Below are 26,486 nucleotides of genomic sequence, written 5' to 3'. Positions count from 1 at the left end.
TGTATCTTGTGGTTTTGGAAGCCCTTCTTGTTTTGGATCCAAAGATGCCAGACAAATTACGCACAAGTTGTCGACGATCAGACTATATTTACGTTCTTTTATCTAGTGGAATCAGCAGGGGCCTTACTGGTGGTTCTGCAATATTAACAACGTAAATGATTTTTTGGCGCAACAACTTGTTGGATTAGAGTTTTTGAGGTGCCATTTAGTGATGAGAATTGGTCGAATTCCGAGCTATAGGCCTCGCCCGTTTGGTCGGCTGAATAGGATTGAGCTTAGGGATAAGATTGGATAGGCATGAACTTGTAAGACAAACTTGTAACCTATGTATAAAAATATGTTGGATAACCCTCCTTGTTGAGGCATCAAACCACTCCGAAATTCAAGCCTAATTACATATACTTCATAAAAAGGTAATGCTAGGTCGATAATGAAGAAAAATAATCATTTTCTACATGAAATATGAAAACGTGGAGGGTCATAGTTTTCGAATTCCATACATATGGCCTTGCCCTATCAAAGTCCATTTCTAATAATTTATTCGTGTTTTTATTCTTTGAATTTCGTTTTTATTAGAATAATCGTGCTCGATTGAGTCACAGACGACTTGATGGCTAACTTGTCCGTTCTTCCTCGACATCTTATTATCTCTATCGCCAAACGGCTAACTTTCATAGAAGATTTTATTGCTTTTGGCCCAGTTCGTAAAGCCCCACTGACCAATTCCTACACACTAAATACTCGATCCCTCGATTTTTCCACCAGAAATTCACTCCCAAGAACCCCAATTTTTTCCCCAAATGACCACAAATAATTTTGGAGAAATTTGGAAACTAAAAAATGAACCCCATATGAAATTATAGCCACCATTTTAAGTGTATGATAATTATAACCAAAATTTGATATGAAAGTAGTAATATACCCCTAATGAGTGAAAAGTTATGAACTTCCTCATGTTTTTCACTGTGAAAAAACTAGAACAGCCAATAGCTCTTTGCACTAGCTCACCCCTTCCCGAAAAGCTGGTTACCAGCAAAATCAATGAATGCCTTAAATGCTGATAACTGGAGTTGGATCTCAACCGATGAGTTGTTGTTAACTCTATCCTTATTGCCTAGGGAACAAGAATGAAAGCCTATATATTTTAGAGCCCATTTAGTAAACTTTTTGAACCTTAAATCCGCCTAGGCACCCGTCTAGGTGCTAGACCCTAGTCCGCCGCCAGACTAACGCTTAGCGTTTTTAAAAACCTTGGCAGCAACATTTGCCTTCAAGACCTCATCCCCATTGCTAGAGGCGCTCCTGCAACTTTTGCCTTCTCACACACCCTTGTTAATTTCTATCCGTTGATCTTCTTCCTTTCATCTGATCCGACGACAAAAAATTAGAAAAGTGTGTGAGAAGTAAAATGAAGTGTGGATATCACATCCATGATGAAATTGTCGAAATCTTGCTAAAGCATCACGAATCTTGAATTCCACAATTGGAAAAAAATAAAAAAAATAAAAAAAATAAAAAAAATAAAATTGAATTCCACACTGCAAATGACGACATTTTCGTTTGAGGAGAAAAATAAACAATATTAAAATTGAGTTACAGGAGGCATTTCAAATGAACGTATAAAAGCTCAGATTTCTTATACGTTGAAGGAGTCAATTCCTTCCCCCTCCTTATCCACGTGCTCTAGGCATTTTTGTTTGGTAAATATCTTTGACTACAAATTGCAAGCAAAGCAAATCAAATGACGCAAATCTTCAACCTCTTTTTTCTTCATTTTCCTCAAACGCTACATAAATTCTCACTAGTTAAGCATATTTTCCTCAAACGCTACATAAATTCTCACTAGTTAAGCATACGTTGCCATTTACCACACCAGTCAAAACTAACACAAGAACGCTTCTGCATTTAATCATATAATTGTAAACATACTAACTAACTAATACTAAGCTAAACAAAGAAGAGCGACTTTATCCACACATTCTTTTTACCTCAAAAGCACTCCCGTTAATTTTTGTTTCTCGATCATTTTCAATTCATTTCATACAACGGTAGTAAATTGGAAAAAGAGTACAAAAAGTTAAAAAAATAAATATGTACGGGGCACCACCTATAAAAACCTCAGCATTTGGGACCGTCTTCTTTCCGTCCTCTGGCGCGCTTCATATGGTACTATCTCATTCCCGCCCATACGACACCGTCCCGGGTTTCGGTTCTTATCTTTTGCATCCACGTGGCGCCATCCCAGTTATTATCTCGCACGTGCGCACATTCCTCCCCGTGCGTTGCTGTCCACGCTTCCATTATCGGCTTCCATAAACAACAATCGCCTACGTCATCTGATCATTTTCAATCACTTTCCGAGCTCCAGCCACGTGGCGTCACAATCGCGCTTCAAGCTCCCATCCGACGGCTCTTGCTTCGCCCCCTCGGAGCCTTCCCGATGTTGTTCCTCTTCGTCTTCGTCTCTCCTCACGCGCTTCACCCCGATCGAAACCCCGAACAACCTCGGCCTCATCTCCTCCTCTTCTTCCTCCTCCTCCTCCTCTTCCGCCCCGGAAGCCTCCGCGTTTGCTCCGTTGCAACCGGCGTCTTCTGCAGCCGGCTCAGCCTCTTTCACCGGCGACAGCTCTAGAGTCCTACCGTCATCCACTCCTCCTCCTCCTCCTCCTCCGCCACCGCCACCGCTGTCTAACTGACCAGACGCGTAGTTCGTCATCAACGCCAATATGTTATTACATAACCCACGGAGCTGAGTCAACTCGTGACTCAGCTGCATGTTCTCTTTCCTCAACCTCTCGTTTTCTTCAAGAACGTCCGACGTGGAGGTGGAGCTCCTGATTCGGCAAGCCAACATTGCCGGAGCCGCCACCGGAGACGAATTGGACGAGATCACTTGCTCGTCGCCGGAGTTAGATGGAGACACCCGGGGAGCCAACGCGGATATCGCCGCCATCGCTGGCGGAACAACCGTAGCTGCCGCCGACACGGATGGAGAGATTTTCCGGCGCTGAATCTCCCGGAGAAGTCCTTTCTCGCCTTTCTTGAAGAAATCGTTCGCGAACTCCCATCGATCCGGCACGACTTTCCGGAATCCCTACAAAATCCAATCGCAAAATAGATTAGGAAACCGTAAATCTGAAGTGACTCAATCCTGTTCGGTTGCCGAGAAAAGAATCCCTGTTTGGCTGACAAGAAAAGGAGGGAAAGTGAGGGAGGCTTACGTAAGTGTTGAGCTGGCGAACGAAGCTGGAGAAATTGTTGTGTTTGAAGTACTTGGGAAGCAAATCTCTGGCGAATTCGGCAGGTCGCCAGACGATGAACGCCGATCCATCCTCGCTCCACGATATTAAATCATCGACGGATGGATCGTCAACCAGCTGATAAGTTTTGGTCAAAAACGGCGTCGGAAGCGATCTCTGCGAATCTCCTCCGCCGCCACCGCTTCCAGCAGGCGCCGAGTCGCCGTTCTGCTCGGCCGGCAACGAGGACATGGTTTGTTGGCCTTCGGCTTCTCAGATCTGAGCTCTAATAGCAACTGATAATCAAAAATCCGTTCAACAAACAAATAAATAAATAAATAACGTTATTTTATTTAATTAAAATGATTTAACGCTCCGTTTGGTTGCCGAGAAACCGCGGAGGATTAGAAAACAAAAATTTCTGGAGATACGAAATTTTACTTGCTATTATTTTTTGTGTAATTAGATTTCTAGGTATTGGAAATGGAAAATTCAATAAAAAAAAAAGGAATTAAATCAGGAGCCGGCGTGTATTACCTTGAAAGCGTGGATTTAAAGGTTTGGGATGAACAGAGAGTAGGGATTTTCCCACCAACCAAACAGAAAAGTTGGATTGGACACGACAGCCAACTCGATCGATCTTGTTGCAGCAGGCAGTACCGGAAGCAGCAGCTCAGAAAGAGGGAGAGGGAGAGGGAGGGAGGAGAGGGCGAGGGGAGGGGGGTGGGGGAGAGAAGGAGAGGATTTCGCTTTTGTTGTTTCTAGAAGGTTCCGGAGGTGGAGTAAATGGTAGGAGGAAGACGGGAAAAGGGTGTATTCGTGGGTTCGAGAAGGAAAGGGAAGGAAAATAATAAACAATAACTCTTTTTATTGTTGTATGGGAAAAAGAACTGTGGGGCCCACGGAGAAGAGAGAGAAAGGGAGGGAAAGTGATTAAGAGCGGATAGGAAGGAAGGAGCGAGAAGAAGTAGGGAGGCTGTGAGAGGGTGTGAGTGGTAGGTTCTTCTTCTAACGTCTTTTCCAGAAGCTTCTCCCATTCCTTCGTTTTTCTTTTTCTTTTTCTTTTCTTTTATTTTCTTATTATTATTTTTTATTTATTTAATTTTTTTCCAAATACAGAGATGTCTCATACGTGTCGGTAACCCTAATCGTCTGCTATAGATAAGAATTCTTTTGAGTCCAACACGCATGGTTATTGGCCAAGAATGAAGAGGAATAAGCATGGTTAATTTGAGTAATATTTTTTATACCATGTTTTTATACTATATTTTTATACTATCTTAGAGACATCTGATATGGACAGCCACATCATTTGAAAAATTTGCAAAAATAAAAAAAAGAAAGGAGAAAGACTCCTCGTACATCACAATCATTATTTAATTAACTAGTTGTTCTTAATTATTAGTTTATTAAATAATGAACTAAATTAAAAATTTTAATTAATTCAAATGATGTGGTACAAAAATATATTATGAATAATATTATCCAGTTTATTTTAATTTTAAAATTATCCAGAGCCGAAATAATAATTTGTTTTTATTTTTCCACAAGATGTCTTAAATTCGAATTACCTATCAAATATTTCTAGACTAATTTGTTTATCTGATGCTTTTTTATGGCCCGTGAATTACATGAAGTTGTTTGCTATGTAATTTTAATAGGGGGTGTGCTATCCATACATTCCATTTTACTTCTCACACACCTTTTAATAATTTTTGTCCGTTGATCTTCTTAAATTCATTCGATTCGACGATAGAAAACTAAAAAAATATATGAAAAGTAAAATAGAGTATATGGATATCACATCCCATTTTAATAGAAACGCCTCTTCTGAAGTACAAATTTATTAAGATCACATTTGCCTCATTTAATGCGCATCTGAGTGTAGAATTACTTTTCGCGTGTAGTTCAAAAGCATTTTTTCCGTATGGGCTCTCTTAGTTCACGTGTATTACTTTGCTATGTGGTATTGTTTGCTTTACCACAACGTGCTTGTCCCTTTTAAAAAGTTTCTCTTTCATTAAGTGAAAGGGAGAGAAAAAACAAATCTCCTAAAAAATCAAGTATATTGATATTATCTTATTTGCATTTAATTGTCACTTAAAGTTAAACTATGAAGATAATATCTTTTAAATAATAATATGCTGAAAGAGAGGAGTTGAAAAGACATATATAAAAAATATGAGAAAGAATTAGAGAGATTGTTCTCAAAAAAAAAAGAAAAGAATTAGAGAGATTTGAAAAGGTTGAAAGAGAAAATATAGATTTCAAAAGATAGGTTTATATCATATTTTTTTGCTGAGTTTGTAATTATGGAATTGTGATGCTTTTTATCAATGTTTTAAAAATTTCCGTTTAAGCATTAGGCGGCTGGTCACCGTCCCGATTAATGTTCAGGCGTTTGAAAATTAAGAAAGGGCGTTTAGACTTGCTGACGCGCCCCCCTAAACTGCCTAGTCCACCCAGACCCGCCTAGGTTGCGACTCACTGAGACAGAAAATAGATAATTTTTATTTTGCATTTTATTTTTTACAATAAATTATTAGAGACTTGTTGTATACTTAAATGAACACACATTATATGTTTGTTCCCCATTTTTTCATTATGTTCCAATATCTCATCATTCTACTTGTAGTTTATGATGAAATTATATATATTGTAAGCATAAGCAGACACTTATATACACGAAATATAATAGATTTACTTAAATCCACCTAGTCCGCCTAGGGCTAGGCCTCAACATGCTGCTTGACTAACGCCTAGCGTATTTTAGAACCTTGCTTTTTATGATGGGTGACCTCACATTCTTATTCTAAAAATTTCCATATAATTTTGTTCAACACAATTGGATTAGAAACTTTCGTTTTACAAATCTGTCTGATATACATTCTTAATCATTCTAAGAAGTGTAAGACATTCTTACGTTGTTTGTTTGACTTTTTTTTTTTTACACAGTGCCTTTCCAAAGCTTTGTTGCAAGGACAAGGATCATCTTCAAATCCTCTTTGTAAGGATTCGGGGATCAATCAATTATGTCTGTTCATCGTACATCGTGTGGTCAATTTTGGGTAGATACTATATATATTCAATTTTAAATTAAAAATTAAAAATAATTTCTAATTGCATGATGTACGATAAATGAACACAATTGATCGATAATCTGAATACCTACCAAGAGAATTCGGAAAGGATCTTATTATAAGGTAGTGAACAATGACTTTGTGGACAAATATTATAGGTGGAAATGATTCATTTAATATATGTATGTAGTTATATATATAAAATATAAAAATAAAGAGCCAGTCCAAAATAGAGAGATGTAGAAGTTGTCATTGGACTCAATGATTTGACATGGTATCAAATAAGACTAAAACACCACGTTCTCTCATTCGTGAGAGTTCTTCTTTCCTTTGTGAAAGTTCTTCTCAACGTCTACGTGTGAATGCATTTCCAACTTCTGTTCTCTTTCTCGTTGACATTGATCCTAGCTATGATTAAAATTCTAAAAAACGTTAGGCGCTAATCGGACGGCAAGTTGGGGCATAGTGATTAAGCGGCTAAGCGGGGCATAGTGCCTAAGCGGCTAGGTGGGCGCCTAGGCGTACTAGGCAGATTTAAGTAAATCTATTATATTTCATATAAATAAATGTTTGTTTATACTTAAAATATATATAATTTCATCATAAACTACACAATAAAATGACATACATATTATGAAGTATTCAAACGTAATGAAAACATGGGGAACGAGCCTTTAATGTGTGTTCATTTAAGTATTCAACAAGTTTCTTATAACTTATTGAAAAAAATAAATTCAAAATGAAAGCATGACATATATATTATGAAGTGTTGGAACATAATGAAAACATGGGAAACAAGCCTATAATGTGTGTTCATTTAAGTATTCAACAAATCTCTTACAATTTATTGAAAAAAATAAAATTCAAAATGAAAGTTATCTATTTTCTGTCTAAGTGAGTTGCAACCTAGGCGGGTCTAGGTGGGCGCCTCAGCAGGTTTATACGTCATTTCTTAATTTTCAAACGTCTAGACGTTAATCGGGGCGGTGACTAGCCGCCTAGTGCCTAGACGGGGCTTAGGCGGCGCTAGGTTGGGATTTTTAGAATAGTGGCTATGACTAGGGTTGGTGGTAGCCCCTTGCTTCTCTTGTTTTCCGTTTCTTTCCTTTTGTCCTTACTGGTTTTTTCCTCAACTGCTGCTTCTGGTTCCCCTTCCTCAACTCCCCTTTCTTCCTTTCCTTTTCCCTCCACCTACTTTGTTTTCATCACTCCACACCCTACCCTTTCCATTTGGCTCACTCCTCCAATACTCTCATCCTCTAGATTGACTCCCACTAATCCACACCATGAACGCGAATCTTCGCGATTCCCGTTTAGGAGGGAGATGTGTAGAGCTTCGGATTTTTTTGATGCTCGGGTGTTCTCACCACCTTCTTGCCTCGACTTGGCCTTGTTGCCTCAGTTGCTTGTGGGTTGTTTCCTGCAAGCTTCCTTCAATTTCTGGTGCCGATCTTCGATGTGCTCTTTGGTGGTTGTTGAAGCCTTTTTTAGCCACTTTGAGGGCTCGATTTGGCTTGCTTTCTAGCAACTGGTTCAACTCTGGAGGTCTTTCGGATGGCAGTAGTGGTAGAGGTGGAAGAAGCTGTGGCAGAGGATGCAAGCTGTTCGGTTGTTTTTTTTTTTCTTTCTGTTTTCTATTGGGCTTCATTTTATTGTACTTTGGTCCATACTTTTGTTGTTGTGTTTGTGTTGTATGTGGCCTCTCTTGTAACTGTGTATTGTTGTTAATAAAACTTACAGCCTAATTTCCCAAAAAAAAAAACAAAAAAAAAAAACACCTAAAATCAATTTTTATGGGTTTTATTAGGTGAGCATTTGAAAACACAATAATTATTAGAGACTACTCACTACCAAACATAGATGCCCAAATAAAAATGTCCCTATAAATAAGAAGATAAAAATTATTGTTTGTTTAGTGAAATATGTTCATGTAATATAATTAATCTATTCATAATCATACACACATGAATTTGTTATTAGTACTATATTCTAAAGCATAAAATTGTCATCCACCTGTGATATAACAGGTGGACCAATTGTGTTACATGATTGCACGATGACAATTCTTCCTAACAGGTCAAATATCATAAAAAAAGATTGGAAATATATAAAGTATGAGGCCTATACTCTTAAGGGCAGGATGAGATGCGTGATTTCCAATTAAATTGGATTTGTAACCCAGTCAATGTTTGGTGAGAAAAATTTAACACAGAATAAATAAGCTACAAATATGAAATAAAGAAACTATAATGGATTATGTGGCCCAACCACACACATAGATTATGTAACCTATTCCCGTCTGTTCAATTTTATCCCTAAAACTCAATCTTATCGCTACCTCTACGTATTGCTTGGAATAGCAGAGGACGCAAGAGACGGGATCCTTAATCCTAATTAATCATACTTGTTTAAGAAGAATGGACAGACAGTGTAACACGTAGCCACCTCTAAATTCATCCTTATTTCTTAAATTTTATTTTTAATTTTTTTTATGATGTTTTCTGGGTCCCTACAACATCTAATTCACATTCAACCTCCACTTAAATTATATTAGCCACTGATTAAGAGGCCAGAGGTCCCTCCGATTAAACATGGAATTATTCTGCAACTTTTTGTTTTATATTTTCTTCATATTAAAACGGCATTCCAGCTACTTAGTACTACGGTCTAATAATATTTTTCTTAACTTGTAAGTGAAAGGTCTTAGGTTCGATTCTCGCCAAAGACGAATTTAAACTTCATTATTATAACTTGTTCATTGTGAAGCTAGCCAACTCCCACATTCCTTTGGGTAGATAATATCGTTTGTTCAGAATAAGAAAAGAAAAAAAAAGACATTCAACTATTGAGACTGAGACAAAAAAACTCAAAAGTCACTATTGCGCGAGCAAAACACATCTACTTTTACGGTGAATTGCCAATTTAGTCCATGAATGATTACTTGAGTGAAAATTAAATTCTTAAACTTTTTTTTTGTCTTAGAAAAATTAGTCATTGAATTATAAAAATATGTCAATTACATTCCTAATATTAGATTCGAAACTATTATATTCAATTTTCCGTTCATTTAAGTTATGTTATTTGCATGTGATACACATACACATTGGAGGGTAGATGAGTAATTTTATTATAACGAAATAATATACAGAGTTAACTTTAGAGGGTAAATTAAAAGTTAAATTCGCAACTTATATGAAATGTTAAGAGCTTATAGACAAGAAAATGATAGTATTACTATCTAAAGTGTGTCAAGTGAGTTGACAAAAAAATTAGATAAAATAGCTTTGAATATAACTATAGGAATGAAATTAGCAATTTTTAATGAATTTAAGAACTTATTTTACTGAAAAATAATTTAAGGATCGAATTTTCATTGGGTGATAGTTCAGAAACTAATTAGCACTTTTCTCTACTTTTATGATGAGTATGTTCTTCAATCGTATGTCAACCTCGCTGCACAATACTAATCTCCATTCCATTTGTCTACGCTAGTGATTTTCTCGAATGACGACGACTCCAAATCATAACTACATTTTTTAATTAAAATGATCGAATTTTTGACCTATCGTAATTCTGCAACACAAAATACGTGTTCAATCCATGACAAAAACATAAAGGTCTTCAGTCTAACGTTTAATAATTGTCCAAACTTTACCAAACCCGTACGTTTCTCCAATTCTCCTAGGACATTTTGACCCATCACAATCCTACCATTTAAACCTTTTCTTTTTCGATGTTTATAATAATATCTATATTTTGCCAGAGGAATTTATTCCCACTACCTTTTTTTCTCTCTCTAATAAAAAGAAAAAAAAGGAAGAACACATTGATTTAGCAACATATGTTGATGTTTCCCAACTACACTTCTTTTAGGCAGTGTGTGGAAATTATTCATATCAAACGGCAGGATCTTCTTCCGTCCAATTTCGGACTGAACTTCGGCGTGCTGCCGCGCGTATATACATGCCAACGCCTTCAATACTTCGACTTGTAACCGTGCGGATTGTTTACTGCCCACTTCCATTGGTCCCTGCACATCTCCTCTATTCCGTATTTTGCCCTGAAACCGACATCAGATTAGCAGAGAGAATTATGCAGTTCCACAATAATAGATAGTAAACCTAGTTTAATACGAGTTATATGTATACAAATGGGATGCATCGTACGGGCAACATAAAATCGTGAAGAATACGTGTTAATCTTGTGTATTGCCTTGCAGTGCATAAACGAATAGATTGTAAAGTACATACTTCCACCCGAGTTCCCTTTCAGCTTTCTCTGTTGAAGCATATACAGCAGTAGCATCACCTGGCCTCCTGGGACATAGTTTGATAGGAATTTTCTGGCACATACAATCAAGAACTACTTCAGTATCGCAAATTTAATGTGTGTGCGCGAGCGAGAGGAGAGAGACTTGAAGGAGACGAACAATCACCTTGCCAGAAGCCTTCTCGAAGCCAGCAACCATTTCAAGCACCGATGTACCTTGTCCGGTTCCCAGATTGTAGGCAGCACAACCTAAGACATGAAATTCTCTTTAAAACACCCCAATTCCAAAGACACTTACACGATAGGGTGATTTAGAAACTTGGCAACTCTATATATAGATGCTGATGAAAAATGACCAGCAGGGGACAGCAAATATATTTCGTATAAATCAATGTCCAAATTAGATCAATCACCTATATTCTCTGTAGTAAAAAGCTTCTGAAGAGCAGCAATATGACCATCTGCTAAGTCCATAACATGGATGTAGTCTCGGATCTGTTAAAAAATGAAAAGTAAAATGAAACTGGTAATTAGGATTTACCTGATTACATTTGGTGAACAAGAAATTTGAGTATCAGTGGCATGATTAAAGACGATGCTATGAGTGGAACATATGCAGACCAAGCTAACTAGATTCAACAGAGGACTCGTAGTAGATGGAGGTCAATAAACAACTAAGTGAATTCTTACCACTCTTGCCCAATTGTCTTAAACAAAAGAAAATCTTAATGGATTTTACATACCGCAGTACCATCCTTGGTGGGATAATCATGACCATAGACATTAAGCTCAGGCAATCTTCCAACAGCTACTTGCTGTATGTACGGCATTAGGTTGTTTGGGATGCCTTTGGGATCTTCACCAATTTTGCCACTCTCATGAGCCCCGACAGGATTGAAGTACCTCAGCAGAATAATTTGCCAATCTGGGTCTGCATTTTGCATATCTCGAGCAATTTCTTCAAGGAAAAGCTAGTAAGAGTAAATTTGATGTTAGAGAAGACAAAGGCTGCATCCCTTTTATCCCAGTTTTAACCCAAAACTAGAATTCAACGATTGCGGGAGAAAGACATGGTGTATACCTTGGTACGGCCATATGGATTCAAAGCTACAAGGTTGAAATCCTCAACACATGGAATTTTTTCAGGTTGCCCATACACAGTTGCAGATGATGAAAAAACCATCTACACTCAGAAAACATCATATTCATTCGGTTAGTAAACCATGCACTTCTTGTGGTTGGTTATACACTGATCCTAACATACGGGAAACAAAATATCGCAACCTAATTTGAGGCTCCACTGCAGAACTGAGAAAACAGAAGCAAACCTTTTTACAATTGTATTTCGCCATGACCGCGTAAAGATTAATAGTTCCAACCAAATTGTTATCATAATAACGGTGCGGGTGTGCAACGCTTTCTCCTACAGCTTTTAGGCCAGCAAAGTGGATTACAGCATCAAACCTGTCACGTTATCCAGCAGAAATGTCAATACCTAAACATTATAATGACATACTTAGATGCTAATAAAAAAAATTACTGACTTAGTTTGAGAAAACAGCTTCTCCAAATCGTCCTTATTTCTGAGATCGCCCTGCACACAGATATTACCAATTTGATTAGTGAGAATAACACCAAAGCCAAAACACAAAACGCAGTTTTGGCCTTCTAAGAAACCGTTGGAATTTAATAAAATACAAAAACAGAGGAATTTTATTGCCAATATTTATTAATTAATTGGAAGGATCAAGAAACCAAGAAATCAGTTTCACAGGCTTTCTCAGGAACCAAACAGGGCAAAAAGTTCACAGAAAACTAATAGAAAAGCGGATATTTCTCTAGCTCTGTCATTTAAATATCTAAAGTGATCAGTCATAATCCAACCGAACCTAGATAGTTGACTAAATCAGAAAAAGAGAATTAACAAGTCAAAATTTTCTTTCTCCAGTCCTGATTTCCCTAATTTTCTTGGGAACCAAACAGAGCGATGCGAAGCTAAAGCCGCTAGTCTACTAAGCATAAAAGAGATCTCGTCATCCAACCGACACTAACACACTAACAAGAACAGAAGAGCAAAGAAGTTCAAAATTATTTTCCGTTTCATTTCCCTAATTTTCTCGGCAACCAAACAGAGTAATCCAATGCTAGAATTACCAGCTGAAAGTGGAGTTTCTGAGAGAGCTTGGGGCCGACCAAGTCCCTGACGCGATCAACAGCTTCAGCAACGGAGTTATCGAGATTATCAATGACGGAAACCCTAAACCCCGCCTCGAGCAGCTGAATCACCGTGTGGCTCCCTATGAACCCCGCGCCGCCGGTCACCAGAATTGTCTGCTCCATAGACCCCATGCTGCTTCTGCTTTCTGCGGCTCAGAGAAAGAAAGCAAAGAGAAAGAGAGTTGAAAAATGGGAACGGATTGAGAGCGAATCAAGAGGTTGTTTGGGAACCCGGATAAGATAGTGAAGTGCGAATCGAATTGGATTGCTGGGTGGAGAATTTGAATTATTTATAGTAAAAAAGAGAATTCGGCTGTTTGGGGATTAGGATAAATCCGGATAAGCATCAAATAATTGAAATCGCGGATTTCGATGATTTGCAGAAAAACCGAAAGGGGAAGTTCTTCAGCAGTAGAGGGAAGTTTGTTTCTTTGTTACCTTTGGCGCGATTTTCCCTTTTCTGTTAAGGCGAGTCATTGGACGTTGCACGCGCAGTGGAGAGCGTGGCCTACAGGGTCTCTTTCTATTGGGGACTAGGGAGACTGAGCGACCGGATTGCGGTGGACGCGTCGGACTTCGTCATCTCGTGCGGGTCCCTATTTGACGTTCGGTTCCGTAATTTTCTTTTTGTTGAGGTTTTTATTTTTTATTTTCTATTTTTGTTTTATTTTTTGTTTTGAAAGCGATTTTTTTGTAGAGATTGTAACGAATAAAATAATTGACGTGCTTGACTTGTCCAATACGATACCGGTATCTTAATCTGTTCGAATTGGATGATGATAATCCTAAATGATTAAATATTTTCGAATTGGATGAGGATAATTCTAAATAATTAAATAATATTTAATCCTTTCGAATTGGATGATGATAATCCTAAATGATTAAATATTTTCGAATTGGATGAGGATAATTCTAAATAACTAAATAATAGTTGGGATCGGATTTTGAAGACTTAACTGAAATCGCTTTATTATCACAATAAATATTTTGTAACCCTAATTTATCTTGCATATATATATATATATACTATATAAAAAAAATTAAATATTTATTTAATTATGTATGTCCAATTTTATTAATTGATCTCAATTGATCCCTTGTTACTGCTCAGAAGATAAGTAATGGGTGAGGATTACAACATAATAGTTGTCCAACGAGGTTTTGCACATCCTGAAATATTGTCTAGGGCGAGTCACATATTGAGCCCCTTGTTTTAGTTTTACTATTTTAGAAGGGGAAGTGTTATTGGTGTTCCAAACATCTCATTCTACACTATTCACAAGTATATTTTTCTTTCCAAATATAGAAAATTTGGAGTGTAGAATGAGATTTTTGAAGTACCAATAACAATTCCCTTTTAGAAATTCTATTTATGTTTTGCTTGTTTTATTGAATCCATTTCCTATCATGGTTCAAACGCTGTAAGTCGAAGTTTTTTCATTATTAGGACCACAGTGAGTTGGATTCATTAATTTTCATTTTTGGCGTGGTTTAATCGTGATCATTTAAATAGAGAAAGACTGGACATGAGAGAAATTTGAAGGTGAGAGAATCCTCCCAGACTCCACCTTGTGGTCTAATGAAAGATTTACAAGAGCCTATTAATTTGCAAAAACGCTACAGCTTCAATGTGATGAGAATTATTAAGATCCAAGATAAGGTGAAAGAAAAGGATTTGATTCCTTCATTTTGGGCAATGGAAATTGCAGATAACCTGTTAAAAGGTCTGCAATGACTACACTTTGACCAATTCCCTTTACATATGAATAGAATAGAAAACAGGTTATGCACCAAAACCGACATCTGGAGACGCATATGCAGAGAATGCATGGCCACATTGATCACTACCCGAATCCTTTTCGGCATCGAATTCGTGTTCTAGGCGCCGTCCTAGAGATTTAACAGCAGCTGAATTTTGCGGCCTATGACGGAAAGAAAATGAACCAAACTTCCCGTTTGCAAAGTCTCTGCTGTTGGTACCTCCTCCTTCACTAGTACTACTCAACGTGGAGCATGCCTTTGAGCTGTTGACATCAGGGAAGTTATTAGGATCACTCCTTCTGGAGCTTTTCTTTCTTATGATGGAAGGAGTGTTTTTGAAACTCAATGCTAAGTTCTTCAATCTAGACCCCGGACTGCCACTGCTAACAGAGGTGTTCTGCGCAAGGCTTCGGGGAGTCGAATAGCAAGGTGGCCTAGTAGGAGGAATGCAGTTCGATTTGGTACAAGGGGATGCGTCCATGAAAGCAAATGGAGTGGCAATTTGTGGATTTATTAAACTGCTTGCTCGTCTCTCCGTAGACCTGCGCTTCTGCACTTTGACAGATTTCCATTCTGAACAAATGTCATGACTGTAAGAAAATCCAAGAGTCAACTCAGTAGAACAAGCATTGTCACTAATCTCCGTTTCCGTTAGCTGATTGAGTGAGACCACACTGTCAGAAATCTGTCCATCTTCTTCAACCTCAAGACGATCTGTTCTTACCTCACCACTTGAGACATCAGATTGCATATCCACTTCACATCCATTAGGTGAGTATGAATCGAATTTCCTCTTCAACGTGCAATTCCAGAAATTTTTAATTGCATTGTCGGTCCTGCCAATTTCAATGGATATGAGAAGCATTCAACAGAAGGAACCAATATCTATAAACATTGTATAGCGTATTTTCCTGAGCTTTGTTTCAGCAGCAAAAAAGTACACATGCATATCAGAAATCTGAATTTGAACAATTAATGAAGTAGAAGACGCAAATCTAGTTTGTCGTATAATAATCGCTATCAAAGAGATGAGCAATCCAGACTTTCCCCCATTTACATCATACACCATAACTGACAGGCGAAAAACCACAGATATATTCATGTTCCAAACCAGCCATAGTTTAACTAAATGTATATAAGAAATCAAGAACAAAACTTCAATTCTATCAACTATCAATTGCATACCTCCCGGGTAGAAATCTTGCTATTTCTGCCCACTTGTTACCGTACAACTGATGGTAGTAAGCAATAATCTGCTCCTCGTCTTTTGTCCATGCATCTCTATTAATTGCCGGGCATAAGTGATTGTGCCACCTGAAAATAGTTATTATCTTTATTATTCTGTAAACCACTAAGTGCAAAGCTGAACGGTTAAAGTACAATTTTTTTGATTTTTTAAACAAACGATATTATCTACACTAAAGGGGAAGGGGTTACAGTATAATTGAAAGCTAACAATTACAGAAGACAGAGGATGTCAACCATTTGATGCCAAAAGTTTGACACACCGAATAAAAATCATGGTCATGTACCTTTCTCGGCATTGTTTGCCTATTCGACCTGGTAGGAACTTAGCTATAACAGACCATCTTTTGGCACCATGTTTTTCGACTTGCTTGATAATGCAATCATCTTCCTGAAATCCAAAGAAAAAGAAAAATAAGAAAAGGGAAAGGATCAGTCACATATCAGTTTACCCTGCAGCAAAACATTGTTCTGTATTGATAAAAAATCATGCAAGAACAACTTTTTGCACCTCCTTTGTCCAGGCTCCCTTGACGACTTCTGGATTTAAAACCTTTTTCCAGCGTTGCAGGCACTGAATATCTGTACGCCCGGGGAGACATGCAGCTGCAGAAATAAGAAAATAATCTTCATGAACAAACAAAGAACCTGCCTCTATAATTAACCATCAAATGGAAAGTGATGTTTAAATTCTAACAATGCAAGGTACACAAAACAAGTCTAGAATCCATCACCACCAATGCTCCGAAGCCTATATCAGTACGAATCCCATGCCTAAGCTCTCAAAACATTCATGTGCAGACATAAAGTTATACTAATTACCACATTTGTTATCAACACACACGAAACTAAAAGCTGATTTTGGAAAGCAAACAGGAGAAATTGGCATGCCCACCTATTTTCTTCCAACTGCTCCTGTTGAACTTTGTGACTAACTCTCCTAGAAGATTATCCTGTCAACCAAGGTTCAACTGATTAATGAAGAGATAAGCTTTTGAGAAGCTGCGAATCCTAGCAGAAGATACATAAAGAAAACCTGCACTGAGACTAAACCACCATACAATTACTATCAATTAGCAAACTAAGATATCTATCACTGACCTCTTCCGCTGTCCAGCTTTTCGCTGACCGTCTTGTTGGACCAGTGGTTCTCCTAATACAGCAAATTGAGCAATGTCAAACCACAGACCGAAAAATTTGAGTACCAGAGAAAAAATGAACTCAATTGCGATAATGCGTAGCCAAGTAATGGACCCTAATTTTCCAATATGATGAATCATGTACTATCTATCATACATATTCCCCCTTCAAATAAAAACGTTAATTGAAATGAAATGTGAAACCATATACCAGTGAATCGAGCTTGGCTTCGGAAAAGGGGAATCTGAACAATATTCAGCTTCATATAATGCTTGAAAAAGGAAACCCATTTTCTCGTGTGAACCGACACCGGCATCCTCTGGATGCTCCCCATTGATTTTCGTCATAATCTCTCGAAAAAATCAATTTTCCTGAGAAAACTCAACATAGTGCAAGCAGAAAGCAAGCACTAAATCAGGTAAAGTGGGAATTTTGATTATCCGATACAATTGAACATTCTGTTTGGTTCCTGAGAAAAACAAGTAACTGAAGGAAAATCGAAAGCACCAAATTGATTTCACAATTTCCACAAATTCAGTACTAACAGTGGGTATGAAATCTACAACATTTCTCGTAATTTTCCCGCATTTTCTCACCAACCAAACAGAGCACCGATTCAATTCCACGAATTGTAAAAACAACAGAAACAAGAAAGATCACTGACCTCGTCTGAGTAAGCGTCGGTGGGAATGCAGCGCAGGAATTTGGCGGGAAAGCCGAAAGCCGAGAGCTTTCGATTCCGAGTGAGCGACTCAGTGAGTCAGCGGAACGGAGTCGGTTGTTCTCACTCAGTGGGAGAAAAAGTGAGAAGTGAGATTTTGAGTGACAGAGGCTGTGGGAGTGCGTTGGTTTGTATTTATTTAAGCGTTTTGGAGAAGAAGAAGCTTACGTTGGAAGCTTTAAGAAGAGGATCAATCGAGCGGTAAGCGTTTTGTGTTTGAAATTGTAGCGTTTTGAGCAAGTTAGATTGCGTTGGAAGTTTTGGGATGGGCTATCGGCGCTTGATTTGGATATGGGTCGTTATACAGTTATGGGCTATATATGGGTTTGTAGAGAATAAGAAAAATGGGTTTTAACGAATCATTCCAGTATTGTTCATTTTTACTGAACAACTACATTTTTACCTTTTTTTATACTATTCACTACACATTTATTTGTCATTTTTCATTAAAATTTTTTTTTTTTTAACTTTTCATTAGTTTTCCTAAAAGAAAAAGGTGTACAGAAATCACTCTTTTCTTGTTAAATTTTGCTTAGTTGGAGGGAGTTATGTTTATTATGTAGGATAAGGAAAAGGATCCTCGTTGAATCATTTTCATGGGAATCCTAGGAATCCCATGATCGTGACTGTTCAACATACATCGTGCGGTCAATTTTTGTTAGGTACTATTTATATTTAATTTTAAAATTTTGAAATAATTTCTGACTGCATGTTGTATGATGAACAGTCATGATCACAGGATCCCTAAGAAAAAAAATCTGCCGTAGGATAATGTTCCTCATTTATGACTTTTCAAATTATCGTGTATCTGACCACGATATGACATGTTGAAATGATTTGTCAAATTATTCGAATTATGTGAGACCATCCAAATTATGCTACAGGTACTATACTATACTGATGTCACATATTCTAAAAGAAGTTGGTGATATGTACAATAATGAGGTACATCTCAATTAGAAAGTATCGATAATATTATTTTGTAAACACAAAATTGACACACTTTCTAATATTATTATAGGTGAGGCCTATGAGCCAGCACAATGGAAATAGATGACTAAACACTATCACAAGATCATAATGATGACTGCTCTAAATGACCACTTATTGGTTTGGATTGACTATCGACAAAGAAAACGAGTGCTTAATCAGATCATACTTTTTGACCCACTCAAGCAAGTTGGCAAAACTAACAACTTTATGACACGAAGCCACCGAGACAAGCTTACCTATACATCAACTCCAAACCATGTATTGACTATTAAAAAAAAAAGATCTATGAAAGGACGTAAAGCTTGTTAGAACTAGCAATTGGGAAAGTGTTTTCTCGGCCATTTAGGGTCGAGCAAAGTGCTCAGTAAGTGTTGGCCTAGGAAACCTTGCAATTAGCCCTAAACGAATGTTATTTCATCTTTAGGTGTTAATTGAATAATGGACGAGTAGCCAGTAAGTCATGTCTACACATTTAGTTCATTTAATGCTAGGGCGGTGAAGTACTTGAAAGCACAGGACTTTTAGGGATCATGAAAAGCCTATATAAGAAGGACAAGTACCTCTTATAGGTGGTCAGACACACAAAAAAAGGAACATTACACTATTGTAGAGCACTTTTGTAACCCACATCAGATCACTGTAGATGACGTAGCCTAATTTTTAAGGTGAACCACTTAAACTTTGTTGTCTATCATCTAGCCTTTTACTCCAAGTGTAGCAACCAGTACCTAATTTTACGATTTTATTAATTTTAAATGAGTGAATTAACCAAAATGCCTCTAGTGGCGAGGTTATTGACTTTCATTGACCAGCATATAGTGGGACGTACGAAACATTCTTTTAGTATATCCTTATAATACTCGACGTCACAAACGTGTGGGCGTAAGTGAAACTAAATTTGAAGTTACGACAAAGATTTTACGAAACACCGAAGACCGAGGGCATTTTAGTAAATTCACATTACGGGATGCATTTTCTATTTTGACTTTTTGTAACCTTGTTTTGTGCGCTAGTGGCGCCCACACCCCCATTCTCTTCCTTCTCCGCCGTGTTTCCCAATCTCTCGGGATCACTCTCTAACTCTCTCACCTTTCTCTTCTCTTTAACTCTCTAGTCTCTCTTCTTTCTCACCTTTCTCTCTATAACCTTCCCTATCTGGGAAGGCATAAACAAACAAACAATGACAACAACGTTGCTGCCACCACTCACCTTCTTCGGCGAGCCCCATTTGAACCACCCTCGTAACTCAGAACCAGAAGCATGAAGGGAAAAACTCTCACATCGTGAAGCTCTGTCAAGGAAGAGAACTATGGCGAGTTCTTAGTTTTTCGACCAAGGGTGAGCCTCGAGACCCCCCTTAACCTCAAATCTTTATTATTTTTGAACTCCTGATAATGTCTTTAGCCTGTAAAATGTGATTTGGTAGAGTTTGATGTAGAAAAACACCTCGGGGAAAATATCTCCAGATTTTTTTAGGAAGGAAATTGTGGTCGTCAAGCCACTTTTAGATCATTCCCCCTTTGGTATACATCTATTCCCTGCATTTCCTACTTCATTTAGGTCTTTGAATCATTGATTTTTGTTGAGTATCGAGCTTGAAATGTGCTCTGAAAGTCAGACCAAAAAGGGCTTTTACGAGGCAGGTGAGTACACTGGTACTTGTGCACACGTAAGGAAGCGTATGGGCTCCCCTATCCTTGGTGTGTGCAGTGCGTGGTTGCCTATGCAACCACCTTGTGTCGACACGTGAGGGAACTCGAGGTGTTGCCTTAGGTGTCTCAATCTGCCGAATCCAAACCCGCATTTCGTTTTTCGAAATTCCATTGTTTTAAAATAGATTCTTTATTAGCCATACTCGAAATTGCGTATTTACGTTAGTACGTTATATATTTACGAGAATGGTTTGTTTCTAGGTGAAACACATTGCAAAGATCTTCAAAGCCTGCGAGGCGGGTTCCACCTGACGACATGATTTGTGAGTAGGTCTTTACTTTTAAATATTATATATTTATTTAGTTTCCACATATATTTTTTATAAAGAATTTTCTACGTATGCCTAAATTAGACTAACGTTTATAAGAATCAGTGGAATGACGAAATTTACGAAATTATGCTAAATCCTACGGGATGCACATGTATGCATATTACTATGGGATTTTATTTACAACCATGATTAATATTTTATTGAATAGTATTATGTCGGTTAGAATTATTGATTTACGATTATATGATCATGTTTACGTTATCTGCTCATCGTGTGTTACACTGGTGTTTGTACACACCCGGACCAAGGCCAGGCTTCACTTGTATGTTCACATCAGACCATACACTCACTTTGGATCAATTATAGGTGCCATTCATGTTCTAGATTGCTATAGGCAATTAGGACTCGTATGTAATGCGCATAGTGCCGATCTTCACGTGTTTGTAGTACTAGAGTGTAAATCACTAATACACCCAATCATGTTCATGTCAGAATATCTCTGCACGAACTCGTGTGTCAACATATATGTCGATAAGCACCCGATATTATATATTCGTTTACGCGAGATAGTGTGATTATTGGATGTTATATGTTTCATATGTGAAATGTTATGACTTACCGTATTTTTGAGGTATTACTGTTTATGGTAAGTGTTTTCATGCTATATGTAGATATATATTTAGAAACTATATTTGTTTTACGGCTAGGGATTATTACATTTTCAAAAAGGTTTTTCAAAACTTTATTTTTATGTCTACTCACCCTTGTTTTTCGCCCCTCTAGGTTTTAATGGTAGAGCTTTTATGTCGACGAGGATCTTTGGCAAAATGTTGGTATAGAAGACCAATCCCGATGGGATAATTCTTATTCTAATTTTACTGTACTTTACTTATACTTTGACATCAAGTGTGAAATGGTTTCATGAAGAACCGCACCTATGGGTGCTATGGTCCCTCGCTGGCGATCCACCATTTCTAAAGTGTTCCCTTCAACCACCACCACCAAAAGGCTCTTCTTGGGCCCAAGAACAAACCCCAAACCAGTTTAGGGGTGATGGAGCGACGGGTTAGATGAATCGAAGCTCACCCAATTTGAGGGTTCTGACAGATCGAGGGCCATTTTAGGTGTTTTTAGGCCAATTTGGACTTCGGCCAAGGTATGAAAAATGTTTCCCTCATTGAGCTCTACATGTCCGTAAAATTTGATAATTTTTGAAGTTGGTCGGAATTCGCGGCCTATGACGGCACGTGGCCAGTGGGCCAACGTTGCCTTTTAAAGTTAATTTCAACATTCTAAAATTATATTTGATATTCATTTGATGTGATTCAATTGTTTGAGTTTAATATCGTAAATGATCGCCATTTGAATATTTTAGAAAAATGTTTAATAGATGGTGAACTACGAATGACTTGATACCGTTTGTGGGTACGTAGGTAGTCTAACAAGAATGTTAGATGCAGCCATAAAATGACCAAAATAAATTTATTTTGATTTATAGAGTACTAATTAACCATGGCATTGTTTTTGGTCTACCACTGAATTTTGCTTCCAAATAATTTTTCTATAATTTTGGGTTGTTACATTAGATCTCTCACTTCTGAAATTTCTTCTTATTGTACACTGCATTTTATTTTATTTTTAAAATATTTATGGGCTTGCATGTGGTCCTTCTAGAGGGAAAAGGATCCTCGCCAGATCATTTTCTTGGGAATCCTAAGGATCCCGTGATCTCATCCGTTCATCGTATATCGTGCGATCAATTTTCATTAGATACTATTCATATTTAATTTTAAATTTTAAATTTTGAAATAATTTATAACCGTACAATATACGATGAATGAGTAAAATTACGGGATTTCTAAGATTCCCAAGAAAAGGATCGGATCCAGCGAGGATCCTTTTCCCTTCTAGAGGTTATGGGCTGCGCGTGCGTTTCCACAAAATTTTGTGAATTTATTTAGCTGATGTGTCTCCTATGTGAATATGTGGACAAATTTTGTCCCTCTAAAACAAATTTGTTTGTGTATTTATTTATGAAATAATTAGTTATTTTGTGACAATCTATGAAATTATTTTAAATTATTAATTAAAACTGAAATTTAACATTTATCCTTTAATCAAAATATTCAAATTAATAAGATTTCAATCTTTTGGTGAGAGCGTCAAAAGTTTCCCACAACTAGCAATAGTTGATCCCAAACACCATCAAATAAGAATAATGTGAACTTAGAACCCTATAATTAAAATTTAACTAATTCTCTTTAATCTGTAAATAATAGGCCTATATATTCCAACAGGTAATGCTAGGTGTACCAAATTTTTAAACCAAACTTAGTAAACTGAATGTTGTGGTTGTTGATAATTAGATTATTAATTAAATATTGGTTAACGTGTTTATATTATATTGATGACACATCATTTAGTTTGCAAATTTAGTTAAATTTTTTTATCTACTTAGTATTACTCTATTCCAACTGTTCTGAACTGGATAGGTTTGGCTACATTTTATGCGTTAATTTTGAAAATATCTACTTCTCGTCATTACTCATTAATGTATAGCATTTTCATTGAAGAAACTATTGCACAATTAAGGCCTCGTTTGGCAGCTCGGATTGTACTGACTATTTCTGTCGGATATGATAAATAGCCATCAGATAGTACTGACTAAATTAGTCGGGCGTTTGGTGCAGTATCAAACTAATGACCGTATTATTTATACTGTGTTTGATATTATACCGGATAGAAGGAATCAAACTTAAAATAAAATTAAAAAAAAAAACTGAAATCATCTCTCTTGTTCCAGATCTCTTCGCCGCAACCCCCTCAAACTCCCTCCCTTTCTATCCCTTCTTCTTCTTCCCCGTCTGCTCCCCTGAACTAAACCCCACCACAAAGGCAGCAACAAGAAACCCAGCAAAACCCACCTTTCAAATTCTCATCGTTTTTTTCCCAATCCTTCTCTTTTTTTTAGCTACAAATCAACCCAGCAAAAAAAACACACCACAAACCAAGAAAATTCACACAAAGGACTTTGTTTTCTATTAGTCCTAAAAAACAATTGGAAGGAAATTCACGGAGGACACCTTTTTTTCAACAAACCAAGAACACTCATCGGAGAGAAAAATGAGGCTGACTGTGATTTTGGGCATTAGGTTGGGGAAAAGCATTGACAAAATTCGATTTGGAGAAGGGGAAGAGCTGAGTGACGCCTCCAGTTGGCGAATTCCTCAGCTTCCATCCGCCCCTTTCTGTATATCCCTGTGTAATATGTTGTTTCGCTACTGGTCTCCTTTTGTCTCTCTCTCACTCTCTTCTTTGTTCCTCTGTGTGCTTTCTGTCGGACGAGACGGGAAATTAGTCGGCGAATGACTGCAGAGGAGTGGCACCCAGGGTGGAGAACTCGTCGAGGAACTGCTCGAAGGCCCACTTTGAGAAGTCGTTAACGGCGGCTTCGTGAAGTTGGAGAGGACAGCGCCCTGACTAATTATCCCGAGCTTTTGGGCTGTTTTAATAGTACGGTGTCAACCGTATAAAATTTGATGGGCCGGATAATTAAGCGGGTGCTTATTTAGTACGAGAGTGCACCAAACAACTGCTCTCGTATTATTTATCCTATCCGATGCTTTATACAGCGTGCCAAACGAGGCCTAAGTGCTCGTATGTCATTGATTTATTTTACCAAAACAAAAGAAATATTTTTGCTCAGAACAATCAAGTGATGGTGATGTTTACCAACCTATTTATTACCATTAGATGAATTTAAACTTGGAGATCTATAGTAATAACATAAATTTAAAAATTTAAACTCATCAAATATTAATAAATAAGATGGAGACCATTACCACTACTTAAGAATTGGTGGGCAAAAATGCACTCTTTTTCTACACATTCTTCTTAATTTTTAGGGTAAATCTCAGTTTACTACCCTCAAGTTTCGTAATTTTCAACATTTGATACATTAAGTTTTTTTCGTCCAGAGTCATATTTAAAGTGTTAATGTTGGAACAGTTTCATCTATCCGTTAGTTTGACTATTAAGTCTTCCGTTAACTGATGACGTGACACCCATGTAGACAATGATTGGACACCACATGTCATTAAGGAATCCACGTGGAAATAAAAAATAAACCAAAAAAATAAAAAAATAAAAAAATAAAACAGAACCCCTCTTCTTCCACCCGACCCTCCATCTCCTCCAATCTCCATAACCACCCCTCTTCCCCGACACCTTCTCCCTCTCCTCCACTCTCTTCACCTACCCTCCCATCAGAAAAATGCACAGCTGTACCCCCAAAACCTAGCTCCCAACTTTCCTCCACTTCCTTTTTTTTCATTTTTTTTCAAAATTTAAACACAACCCAAGATAGTTTAATGAAGAAAGAATGTAAAGTTAAAGAAAAAGAGGAAACCTTGATGCTTTTCACGGAGGGTTTGTTCAAGCGGTTTGGGTGCTTGTGGACATCAAGCTTCTGCCTTGAAGAAGCACTCAATCTGGCAGCACAAGATAGAGAGATCAAGGCCAATAGGCAAAGGGCCAGCGCCGGAGCTCCCCCAGAGCTCCCTATGCTGCACCCAACAAACTGCATTTGGTAAACCCAGCAAAACAAAGACCCAAAAAGCTCAAAAATCAAAGCTTTCTCTTTCTCTCTCTCTCTCTCTCTCACTCTCACAACGCTACACTACAGAGACCCATAAAAAAAAACGCACTCTCCTCCACTTCCTCTCTCTTTTCTTCTCTACCCAAATCCAAACCCCAAAATCCCTCTTTCTTGAATCCCTTCCCAAAACAAACCCAAACCCCAAAATCCCTCATTCCTTCCCGGAGGAGTTCTCAGCTCCGTTGTCGTCCGCGTTGATGTCGAGAGATTGGAGATGTGTTGAAATGGATTTCGGGATTTCGGCGGAGGAAGCGATGAGAAAACCGTGGAGGGTTTTGAGGTGGGGATTGAATCAATTGGGTCTTCATCTTCACCGTCATCGCCAAGATTTGGGGATTTTGGAATTAGGGTTTGTTTTGGTTTGGGAAGGGATTGGAAGAAAGAGGGATTTTGGGGTTTAAGAGAGAGGAAGTGGAGGAGAGGGAGAAGGTGTCGGGGAAGAGGGGTGGTGCACTGGTGGTTATGGAGATTGGAGATGGAGGGTCGGGTGGAAGAAGATGGGTTCTGTTTTTGTTTTTTTTTTTTTTTTTTTTAGTTTTTAATTTCTACGTCGTGATGCCTGATCATTGTCTATATAGACGCCACGTGGTGCATAATAATTGTCTATTTGGACGTCACATCATCAATTAATAGAAGATTTAATAGTCAGACTAAAGAATGTATGAGATTGTCCCAAAATTAACACTTTAGGTATGACTCTGACACGAAAAAAACTTTATGTAGCAAATGTTGAAGACCACAAAATTTGAGTGTAGTAAACGTGAGATTTACCCTAATTTTTATACAGAACTTCTTCCTTGATTTATTCAATAAAAAAGTAAGTAATAAAAAAAAGTTAGAATGAGAATCCTTTTCAGATCTTCAAATCGTAATCGTTTATCATACATCGTACGATCAATTTTCTTTAATTACTAATTATATTTAATTTTAAATAAAAATATTTAAATTAATTTATGACAGCACAATAATACAAGTTGAGAATTCACAAAATCAAAGAGGATCCGGAGATCATCCTCATTCAAAGAGATGTTGCGTACAAGAGAAAAGTTGAGATATTTTATCATTTCTTTGAAAAGTCTCTTATTTTTTTTCTTGTGGAAACTAGAAGCATTGGGCCGCCTATAATTAAGGCGGAAATGTTGACTTCGGTGACGTAGTTATACTGTACTACCAATGCTCT

General features: G+C 37.6%; 3 protein-coding genes and 1 long non-coding RNA gene across 7 annotated transcripts; all 4 read right to left on the bottom strand.

Annotated features, from left to right (window-relative positions):
- Positions 1 to 1,978: 1,978 nt before the first annotated feature.
- LOC126618513 (heat stress transcription factor B-2b) lies at positions 1,979 to 4,159 on the bottom strand. Of its 3 annotated transcripts, none has more exons than XM_050286607.1 (3): positions 3,777 to 4,159; positions 3,222 to 3,518; positions 1,979 to 3,094 (listed from the first exon to the last, which is right to left on the bottom strand). In XM_050286607.1, the coding sequence occupies exons 2-3, from the start codon at positions 3,489 to 3,491 to the stop codon at positions 2,351 to 2,353; spliced, it is 1,014 nt and encodes a 337-aa protein (XP_050142564.1). In that variant the 5' UTR covers positions 3,492 to 3,518; positions 3,777 to 4,159; the 3' UTR covers positions 1,979 to 2,350. The 3 variants fall into 3 exon arrangements, with proteins under 3 accessions (XP_050142564.1, XP_050142562.1, XP_050142563.1); XM_050286605.1 differs by having other exon boundaries at positions 3,222 to 3,535; positions 3,777 to 4,158; XM_050286606.1 differs by having other exon boundaries at positions 3,222 to 3,525; positions 3,777 to 4,158.
- A 5,761-nt stretch (positions 4,160 to 9,920) lies between these two features.
- LOC126618512 (bifunctional UDP-glucose 4-epimerase and UDP-xylose 4-epimerase 1-like) lies at positions 9,921 to 13,228 on the bottom strand. 2 transcript variants are annotated; one of them, XM_050286603.1, is made up of 9 exons: positions 12,743 to 13,225; positions 12,133 to 12,182; positions 11,917 to 12,052; positions 11,670 to 11,771; positions 11,332 to 11,559; positions 11,002 to 11,083; positions 10,755 to 10,837; positions 10,570 to 10,661; positions 9,921 to 10,379 (listed from the first exon to the last, which is right to left on the bottom strand). In XM_050286603.1, the coding sequence occupies exons 1-9, from the start codon at positions 12,935 to 12,937 to the stop codon at positions 10,295 to 10,297; spliced, it is 1,053 nt and encodes a 350-aa protein (XP_050142560.1). In that variant the 5' UTR covers positions 12,938 to 13,225; the 3' UTR covers positions 9,921 to 10,294. The 2 variants fall into 2 exon arrangements, with proteins under 2 accessions (XP_050142560.1, XP_050142561.1); XM_050286604.1 differs by having other exon boundaries at positions 10,130 to 10,379; positions 10,486 to 10,661; positions 12,743 to 13,228.
- Positions 13,229 to 14,374: 1,146 nt separating this feature from the next.
- Positions 14,375 to 18,297, bottom strand: LOC126618511 (transcription factor MYB3R-3-like). Its single transcript, XM_050286602.1, has 8 exons — positions 17,616 to 18,297; positions 17,162 to 17,322; positions 16,913 to 16,964; positions 16,707 to 16,764; positions 16,323 to 16,417; positions 16,099 to 16,202; positions 15,752 to 15,880; positions 14,375 to 15,402 (listed from the first exon to the last, which is right to left on the bottom strand). The coding sequence occupies exons 2-8, from the start codon at positions 17,296 to 17,298 to the stop codon at positions 14,589 to 14,591; spliced, it is 1,389 nt and encodes a 462-aa protein (XP_050142559.1). The 5' UTR covers positions 17,299 to 17,322; positions 17,616 to 18,297; the 3' UTR covers positions 14,375 to 14,588.
- A 5,032-nt stretch (positions 18,298 to 23,329) lies between these two features.
- On the bottom strand, positions 23,330 to 26,020 carry LOC126617931 (uncharacterized). Its single transcript, XR_007621589.1, has 2 exons — positions 25,058 to 26,020; positions 23,330 to 24,151 (listed from the first exon to the last, which is right to left on the bottom strand). It is a non-coding gene; the product is annotated as an uncharacterized LOC126617931 (long non-coding RNA).
- Between the last annotated feature and the right edge of the window lie 466 nt (positions 26,021 to 26,486).

The sequence above is a fragment of the Malus sylvestris genome, chromosome 4, assembly GCF_916048215.2.
Source record: "Malus sylvestris chromosome 4, drMalSylv7.2, whole genome shotgun sequence".
Lineage (NCBI taxonomy): Eukaryota > Viridiplantae > Streptophyta > Magnoliopsida > Rosales > Rosaceae > Malus > Malus sylvestris.
Note: the sequence above shows the minus strand (reverse complement) of the source record. Positions and strands in the feature narration are given on the sequence as shown.

Bases quoted from the DNA above. Each gene is read 5' to 3' on its own strand.
- LOC126618513 (XM_050286607.1), bottom strand. From the start codon at position 3,491: ATGTCCTCGTTGCCGGCCGAGCAGAACGGCGACTCGGCGCCTGCTGGA. The intron at 3,095-3,221 runs GTAAGCCTCCCT...TGGATTTTGTAG, and splicing joins TTCGCCAGCTCAACACTTAC to GGATTCCGGAAAGTCGTGCC.
- LOC126618511 (XM_050286602.1), bottom strand. From the start codon at position 17,298: ATGACGAAAATCAATGGGGAGCATCCAGAGGATGCCGGTGTCGGTTCA. The intron at 16,765-16,912 runs GTCAGTGATAGA...CTTGGTTGACAG, and splicing joins AAAGCTGGACAGCGGAAGAG to GATAATCTTCTAGGAGAGTT. The intron at 16,203-16,322 runs GTGCAAAAAGTT...TTTGGATTTCAG, and splicing joins AGGGAGCCTGGACAAAGGAG to GAAGATGATTGCATTATCAA.
- LOC126618512 (XM_050286603.1), bottom strand. From the start codon at position 12,937: ATGGGGTCTATGGAGCAGACAATTCTGGTGACCGGCGGCGCGGGGTTC. The intron at 10,838-11,001 runs GTGATTGATCTA...TTCATGTCTTAG, and splicing joins TTTTACTACAGAGAATATAG to GTTGTGCTGCCTACAATCTG. The intron at 10,662-10,754 runs GTGATTGTTCGT...TGTATGTGCCAG, and splicing joins TCGAGAAGGCTTCTGGCAAG to AAAATTCCTATCAAACTATG.